The 9,202-nt window shown below is 44.3% G+C and overlaps 1 protein-coding gene across 3 annotated transcripts in view; it reads right to left on the reverse strand.

The window, feature by feature from the left end:
• The window catches only part of Uhrf1bp1l (UHRF1 binding protein 1 like), an 80,716-nt gene extending 79,314 nt beyond the window's left edge, over window positions 1–1,402 (reverse strand). For all 3 annotated transcript variants that reach the window (XM_040755087.1, XM_040755086.1, XM_040755088.1), the window contains exon 1: window positions 1,122–1,402. In XM_040755087.1, the coding sequence (XP_040611021.1) occupies window positions 1,122–1,165 (44 nt within the window). In that variant the 5' untranslated portion in view covers window positions 1,166–1,402. The remainder of the gene's footprint in view (window positions 1–1,121) is intronic.
• Between the last annotated feature and the right edge of the window lie 7,800 nt (window positions 1,403–9,202).

A 9,202-nucleotide genomic window follows, 5' to 3' on the forward strand; every position in this document is an offset into this window, starting at 1 on the left:
CTGAGCTTGTGGTAGCCTAGGATGTGTCATGAGTTACAGGACAGCCTGAGCTACATAACCTGTTTCAAATACACACACACACATACACACACACACACACACACACACACACACACACACTTTCTAATTAGTGATATTACGAGCCAAACACATGGTCACAAACTTTCTTATAGTTCAATACTTTGTACATATATACTATGTATTAAATTTTATTCAATCGAATGTCAGGGAAATATCTGCTGAATCATAGTATTGTTTTTGTTCAGTATGTTCTCAATGTATCACCTGTAATATAAATAAATCGGGAGAATGAAGACATATTTACTATACAAGTCTATCATTATACCCGAGTACCTTCCTTTAATTAGTTAAAAGTATTCATTAACTTACAAATAACAGAGGAGAGAAAGACATCCTAACCAAGAGCCCTGAATTCCCTGTCACCAACTTGGAACAGGATCCTACATTTAGCCTGTGTCTTGAGACAAATATGGAGAAGCCCAGAGCAGTAACAAACTGCCAGTTTACTGAGTCATGTTCCTGACTAAAACTGTGTTATGAAATGGAAAGAATGAATCGTCTTAGGTTCAAACACCAGAGACGTTCACTCCCTGAATTAAAGGGTCTCGGAAGCAAAATCAGAAAACTCTTCAGCAAGAACGATACGGGAACTAAAACGACTCCATAAAGAACTTGCCCAGGCGGAGAACTCTGCTTATTTACCTAAAACAAATCCCAACTGTGCAAACAAGCACACCCTCCCATGCATCCGAGCGGGAACGTCAGGTAGGGGACACCGAGAACAATATTGCAAGGTTAACGTTTCACTGGGAAGCAGCCTCAGCCCCAAGAGTCCACAACCCCCCCCCACACACACACACACGCAGTCCACGGTTAACGGAACCGCTCGGCGCCGAGCCCGGGGACCTTCTGAGCCCGACCCGCTTCTGGGTGACGCCGGGGACATCATTGCGGCGGAGACCCCCGGCCCGCTGAGCCCCGCCACCCTCCGCGCGACTCGAGGGGCCGGTCGGGGGCGCCACCAGCGACGGGGGCGCCGGGACCTGTGCCCCCGACCCGGGGCCAGCGGACGGAGGGAACCGGCTCGCACGCTCGCTGACCTGGAGAGGTGCTTCAGGATCTGTTTCTTGATGATCCCGGCCATGGTGCCTGCCCGGCTCGAGCGCCGCTCTCTCGCTGTGCCTCACAGCTTCCTCTCTTCACGGCGGTCTCCTCTCGGTCCCGCCTCACAGGGCCGGAGGAGAGGCGCCGGAGCGCTCGCTCTCGGGAGAGACTCGAGGCCCTGGCCGAGGCCACAGCCGCCGCAGCCGCCGCCGAGAACCCGGAGCATGACGCTCAGGCCGCCGCGGCCGCCGCCAGCGCCATCTTGGCTGCAGCATCACCTAAGAGACCGGGGGCGGGGAGAGGAGCCGGGGGCGGAGCGAACTCGGGGTTCGGCGGAACCTGTGGGAGTTCCGGGGGTCTAGCCGCGCCCCCTTCGGACTCCTACGGCTGCTGCCCTGCTTCTGCAGGATCGCTTGACTCCTACTCCCGGGAGCTTCTTACTGGGGCTTTCATCATTTCTTCACCTCTCCCTAATAGTGTCTTTGCCTCCATCACTGACTTTTCTCTTTCACGTCTTACTTCCTTTCCTCCGAACTCAACTTTCTGCTCCACAAATAGCCCTGTTGGTGTTGCTCTTTGGACCATCTCAGCTTATTACTCAGTTTCTTTTCTTTTGCTATGATCTTTCCCTTAGCCAACAGCTGTAATTTAATGTTTCCCTTAGTTATTCTAACCTTAAAGCATGTTCTATTTAGCAAAATGTATCTAAAGACCTAGAAATGACAAGGTCTGGGGTCCGGGAGATGGCTTAGCCAGTAAAAGCGCTTGCAGTGCAAACCTGATGACTTGAGTGAGCTTGGTGCCCAAACCACCATGAAGGAGAGAACTGATTCCCGAAAACTGTCCTCTGGCCTCGGCTTGTGCGTCCCTGAAACACACACACACACACACACACACACACACACACACACACACACACACACACACTAGAAGTTTTTAAATGGAATACCCAAATTGAAGTCCTGGTTCTAATATTTTTCTAGCTGTGTTAACGTGGAAAAATTGTTTTCACTTTTATTTTGTATATGTGTGTGAATATTGTGTAACTTTGGGCACACAAGTGGATGCCAGGGAGCAGCCCTGGGCAGCAGTCCTTACCTTCTATCTCTTTGTTAACAGCTGCTTGCAGACTCCAGGTGAACAGGCTCTCCTGGGATGCTCTTGTTGGCTCTTGTTGCCTCTCTCATCTTGCCTAAAGAGTGCTGGGAATGCAGACACCTGGCTTTCTGTGGCTTCTGCAGATTGCAATTCTAGTCCTCATGCTTGGGTGGCAAATGCATTGTCTGCTAAGCCAGCTCCCCCAGCCAGTTAGCCTCGCTATTTTTTTTTTTTTTTTTTGGTTTTTCAAGGCAGGGTTTCTCTGTGGCTTTGGAGGCTGTCCTGGAACTCACTCTGTAGACCAGGCTGGCCTCGAACTCACAGAGATCCGCCTGCCTCTGCCTCCCGAGTGTTAGGATTAAAGGCGTGCGCCACCAACACCCAGCTAGCCTCAGTTTTAATCATCTCTTGTACGTGCCTGAGCAGGGGCCTAAGCAGGCACTTGTTGGTGTGTCTGGGCCATTTTGTTGGTCACCTGTTACAGAAATAGGTTTTGGGAAAAGATATAAATCACTAAAATGCTTCCTATATACTTGGCAGATAGACAATGCAGCCATCTGAGGTGGAGAAAAAAATGGTATTATAGTTAGCAATGCAGAAAGCATGCCAGGTTGGCAAACAAGAATTTGCCACAAATATCGTGTTTGGATGAAAGCAATCTGAGATATTTGAAAGTAATCAAGCTGGGTATGGTGACAAAGGCCATCTCAGCACTTTGGGGATGGAGTAGAAGGATTGTTGTAATTTTGAGGCCATCGTGATCTACATAGCAACATTCAAAAACAAAAAAGAAATTAACTGCAAATTGAATATTGAACTACTTGGACATATGATCCTTAACAACAACTCATTATAAAAATATCTGTTATGGGACCAACTCCCACTCATGGCCTGGCCTTACTGCAGAGCCTTTCTAGAGAAAAGAAGGCCTCCTAGTGCTGACCAAATCTTGTCCCCAGCCAGGTGACTCATCCACAGTCTCCACCCAGAACACTGCTTTTCTCAGACCCTGTGCTTCAGGAAGATAAAGTTCCTTATCCCCAGGCCCAACCCCTTTCTTCAGCTGACAGTGTCGGGCTTATCTTCAAAGGAATTGTAGGTAGAAATCAGCTGTATTTACAGAATAAATGTTAAGAGCAGCTTCTGATTGGATTTTACAGGTTACAAAAGCTTTTTTTTTTCTTGAGTAGCCGAACCTCTTGCTTTGTCCTGATTTTGAATTATTAGAACAAATATAGAAAAACAAAACAAAATACAAGGAAGTTAAAATATTCTTAAGGCCCAGGTCAGACTCGGAGCACAGAACCAACTGGATGGTCTAGTGTAATTCAAACTACCATCACCCACAGGTCCCTTTCTGTAAGAAGTTCCTGGGCTTCTTACAGCGTCATAACAGCCTACATTAGAAGTTTTAGTTTATTTGCACTCTGTGCACACGTGTATATGTAAAAGTTAGGAAACAGATGGGTGAGATTAATCTTTCACCACTTTAATATTTGGGGAGGGGGACTTTTTAAAGGCAAACCTAAAGGAAATGTATACCATTTATCTTCTGGTTACTTGAGAGGTACAGCTGTTTGATGTGGACATAAAACTCAAGTGTTAATTAGTTGGCTATAGTATGAAAAGTTAATTTTAAAAGTTGAAAATGCATGATGGTACATGCCTGTAACTGTAGCTAGTAAAAAAGCAAGACCAAGGCCAGAACTGAGCAACTTAATGAGATCTTGGCTCAACAAAACAAAACCTGGGTGTGTAGTTCAGTGATAGAAAGCTACCCTCCATACATTGTTAATAAGTATTCATATTTTTAGTCAGCATTTTTAAAAGTTATAGGCAGATATAGGTAATATAGATAATCACTGCACCTTCTGCTAACTCAGATATGGATACATATCAGAAAGGATTATTTTCAAAATAAGCTAGGGAAAAATGAAAATAAACTAGGGAGTTATAAAAATACATCTGAGATACAAAAGCAGTAAAAGGATATAGAGTAATCATATGAATTTGTCTGCTTGGCTAAGTTTTTGTATCTAAATAAATGAATATGTAAAAGTCATGTGAAATTTTCTCTTTAAAAAAGGAAATTGTTGAAATAGGAAAAGCTGTTACATTCTATGCCTCCATGTCACCCAGCCACAACTCAAGTGTTTTTCAGAGACAAAGGTGACCACAGAGTTATGTCTAAAAAAGGAAAAGAAATTGCACTACCTCCTGAGGGTGTATCAGGAAGGTATTTGGGTTTGGGGAGATAGTTTATGCATAATCTAACAACCTGACCCGTCCTAAGAACTCACGAGCATGCGCAGTTAGAAAGGTACCACATGCCTGTAGTAACAGCTAATCGGGGTGGACCAGGAGGACCACGTGAGACCTAGAGTTTTAGGAAAATGAGGGTGTGTGTGTGTGTGTGAAGAATAAGAGCAAGAACGAGAGGGGGGGCGGCACCCTTGAGAATGGAAACGGTAGCATGTAGGTTGACTTTGACTTTAACATTTAATCATATACTATAAAACAAGGCCTTTAAAAATATCTTGGGCTTTCTGGTGGTGACAACCTCCCTATAATAATACACCTCTTCAAAGGAATACCTCCATCCCTCTCCAGAAAGCAGAGAGGAAATAAGAGCAGTTCTTCCTGCAGAGTCCCAACTCCCAGGCCATGGCTCTAAGAGTCCCAGGCTGCTGGAGAGTCACCACAGCCCTTAACGGGAAGTAGGGACAGTATCTATTTTGGCTCCTCTGTTCTCCTCTGCCTGCCTCTAAGGGGAGGAGCAAGGCAGGCAGAAGGATGTTCCTTCTGGAGGAATCAGGATAAAAAAGCACCCTGAGATAAGTGAAAAACCATCCCAATAAACACGTTTTGGATATTAAAAACAAAAACAAAACTTGAGTTGCCTAAATGAAGTGGTAAAAGCTGTTCTTGTTGTGGGAAGAGTAAATATTCTGGTGTAAATGTAGAGCCCTGTGTGACTGTAGCTCAAATGTTGCCTCAGGCGCTTTTTGTTGCGTAAACTTGGGCAAGGTTTGTTTTGAAAAGCTTTTCCAGGCTGTTATTTCACTTAAGAGATAATAGCATCAAATTTAGGTCATTTGTGAGAGCTAAATGAGATTATGCACACAGTTTAACACACGCTGGTTTTGTGATTTGTAATTGTTATTAGGAGACAGCAAAGCATTGCAAGACCAGATTCAGGAGGGTTTACAGTAGAAACCCAGGAGCAGTCTCTCTCAGTACCAGTGATCCTCCCCGAGCTCTTCACCCTCTCCCCCCCCCAAACCTCTCCAGTTTAGGAGCTGGGCTTTGCTTCCCTTCCCCCAGTTTCTGCTCTTTATATAACCTCAACCATTTTGGCTACATAGTCTGCTTGTGCCCCCTCTCCTTCTCTAGTCCGTGTCCACTGGCCCACGTGGGGGGTGGGGGAGCTTCCTCCTTCCCCTCCCCTGCCCATCCCGGTCCCTGTCTCCTCTCATGGCCGGGTTCAGTCTGCTGGCCTGGTTCAGTCTGAAACCTCTTGCTGTTTTCTTCCTCCTCAACCACACCTAGAACAGTCATGTCCTCATTTGTTTTCATCCAGATATATTATTTCAAAAGATGAACGAGCCACTTTAATTTGCTTGAAAAAAAAAACTGACTTTGAAATCCAAGACTTGGGTTTGAAAGACAGCTTGTTAAAGCGATTCAGAAAAGTGCCCTATACAACACAACAGAAAGGCAGCTACTGGTGACTCACTAGGCGGAAGAGAGTGATTTAAGCAGATGGGACATAAGTGTGACAAAACACTGAAGTGTGAAAGTCACAGCTACAAATGGTTGGAGAGCTAATGTGGTTAGAACAACGTAAAAGTTCCTTTTCAAAAGAGTAAGTGTTAAAGAACCCATGTCATTAATTACAGTCACAGTTTCATTGTGGAAAATGAGTGATAACAGTTTCACACTTGCTCTCCCTTGATGGAGAGAATTCACACTACCTCAAACTAGTACAAATAGAATGATGGTGTTGGACAATTTTTTTCAAGACAGGGTTTCTCTGTATTGTTTTGGAGGCTGTCTTGGAACTTGCTCTGTAGACCAGGCTGGCCTCGAACTCCCAGAGATCTGCCTGCTTCTGCCTCTCAAGTGCTGGGATTAAAGGTGTGTGCTTTAAAATTTATTAACATGCTTAGTAATTGGCATCCAATTTTCAAACTGTAATTTTAAAAGTCAGTGGCAGAGCATTTTGCCTAGAATGCATAAGGCTCTGGGTTTGATCCATAGGACCAGAGAAGAAAACTAGTATATTTTTAAAAGGTTGGAAACATGATTGCCCTAACAAATTCACAGGGAACATTATCCTCATTTGCCTGTCTGTTATGATAAAACACTGACCACAACCAACTTGTCGGAAGGAAGGGTTTATTTGGGTTAGAGGTTGCAATCCATCTCTGATAAAGCCAGGCGGTGGTGGCATATGCCTTTAATCCTAGTACTCTGGAGACAGAGGCAGGCAGATCTTTGTGAGTTTAAGGTCTTCAAAGAGAGTTCTAGGACAGTCTCAAAACCTACAGAGCAGCCTAGCTCTACAAAGAAACCTGAAGACAAGATCTGAAGCAGAGACCTCAGAAGAGGAACACTGCTTACAGGCTTGCTTCCTCTGGCTTGCTCAACTACTTTTCTTGTACAACCTGGGCCCACCTGCCCAGGAATGGCACAACCCACAGTGGGCTGGCCACCCAACATAATCAGCAACCAAGCAAAAGCCCCACAGAGAGGCTCATCAACTCCTCTGACTCAGATTCCCTCTTCTCAGATGACTAGATTGTGCAGTGGACAAAAACTCAACTGGCACATTGATCAACGGTTTGCTAAATAATATCAATACAAGAACTTAAGTCTTATGTGCATTCATTATAGACTTATATGATGCTTAGACTTAAACATACTTAAAAAGTTGATTTACATGCCTTTAACCAGAGACAGGAGGATCTCTATGAGTTCAAGGCCAGCCTCATCTACAAAGCAAGTTTCAGGACAGCCAGGACATAGAGAAACCCTGTCTTGAAAAATCAGGGAAAAAAAAGAAAGAAAAAGAAAAAAGATTATATTTTTAAAAGGGCTGGACAGATGATCCAGTGATTACGACCACTGACTGCTCTTCCACAGGACCTGGGTTTAATCCCCACACAGCAGTTCACAACTGTAACTCCAGTTCCAGAGGATCTGGCACCACCACACAGACATACATGCAAGGAAAACATTAATGCACATAAAATATTTTAAGAATGTAAAATAAAAAGCTGGGTTTATAGACTTTATGTGTGCAAAAGGGTGGGAAGGGGTGTGCAAAGTGTGAAGGTGAAGAGAGACAGAGCTTTTATTAAACAATTTATGCTGAAGCTGGTTCAGCTTGCTCATAAGAATCAATTGTTGAACTGGAGAGATGGCTCAGAGGTTAAGAACACTGGCTGCTCTCCCAGAGAACCCAGATTGCAATTTCCAGAACCCATATGCTCAAGCAACTGTAACTCCAGTTCCAGGAGTTCTGGTGCCTTCCTCTGGCACTGTACTACTTACCTTTATCATTGCTGTATATTGCTGTATGCAATAACTGACAAAATTCAAAATTCAGGGCTAGGCAGTGGTGGCAATACGCCTTTGTACCAGCACTTAGGAGGCAGAGGCAGGCCAATCTCTGTGAGTTCTGGTCTACAGAGCGAGTTCCAGGACAGGCTCCAAAGCTACACAGAGAAACCCTGTCTTGGAAAAAAACTTTTCAAAATTCAGTTAAGGGAGAGAGTGTTCATATTTGGCCCACAGTTGGAGGGAACAGCCACGGTAGGAAAGTCATGGTGGCAGGTGATGGAGGCAAGTATGGTACCCAGCCACATGACATCCACAGTCAGGAACCAGAAAGAAATTAATCACTTCAGTCTGGAAGTTAGGGTGGTCTTTTATGAGCAGAACTAGAATAATCCCTCACATATATGCCCAGAAATTTGTCTCCAAGGTAACTGTCAAGTTGGCAGTCAATGTAAACCACCACAGGGGGTTGATCAGATCTCTGATTTATAAAAACACTTTCATTTCAAAAGAGAAAAAGAGTGGAGGCTGGAAACGCATTGAGAAGGTGGTGGCATAATTATTTCATGTGAGAGATAAAGAAGTGTCAGTAGAAGATAAAGCAAGATCAATTATAGATTTCAGACATTTAGTCAAAGATGAGTTGACAGTAATTGAGGTTTTTAGCTTGGAGCACTGGGTGGAGTTTGAAGGCACACCAATAACTGAGACAGTAAAGTGGGTGGAACAGGTGATTATGGGATGATAACATTCAGGGTTAAATTTTCTGTCTTTAAGGCTGTCTCAGGACTTTGGGGTGGAAACATTTAAGATAGAGAATCCTGGCTTAGGAAGCATCTGTTTTCAATAACTAAAGCCAAGAACAAGAACCTTGATCAAGATGCATGTAAACGGTAAGGAAAGCCAGGACCAAGTTTAAAGGAGAAAGGGCTGAAGCTCAGTAGAAACGGGAGTAGAGGAGCATATCTGGAGGATAAGAAACAGAAATGAAGTCTACTGTGGGATATAACACTTAAAGATATGTGTTACTTGATTGGAGTAAATGAGCACACCCCTTTTTTGTTTGGTGGGAGTTTTTATTTTGTTGGTTTTGAGACCAGAACTCTACACATAGTGCCTTTCTTGAACTTGCTATGTAGCTCAGGGTGGACTGGAAGAGGTGATCCTCCTGCCTCAGCCTGAGATCTTATCACTTCAGTGTTGAGTTGGATAAAGCAGAATGATGATGTTGGACAATTTTTTTTGTTTTTGTTTTTCGAGACAGGGTTTCTCTGTATTGTTTTGAAGGCTGTCTTGGAACTCGCTCTGTAGACCAGGCTGGCCTCGAACTCTCAGAGATCTGCCTGCTTCTGCCTCTCAAGTGCTGGGATTAAAGGTGTGTGCCACTATCTGACCCTAATTAACTTTTTAGTATAAA

The sequence above is a fragment of the Mesocricetus auratus genome, unplaced genomic scaffold (assembly GCF_017639785.1).
Source record: "Mesocricetus auratus isolate SY011 unplaced genomic scaffold, BCM_Maur_2.0 Super-Scaffold_100011, whole genome shotgun sequence".
In the NCBI taxonomy this organism is placed as follows: Eukaryota; Metazoa; Chordata; class Mammalia; order Rodentia; family Cricetidae; genus Mesocricetus; species Mesocricetus auratus.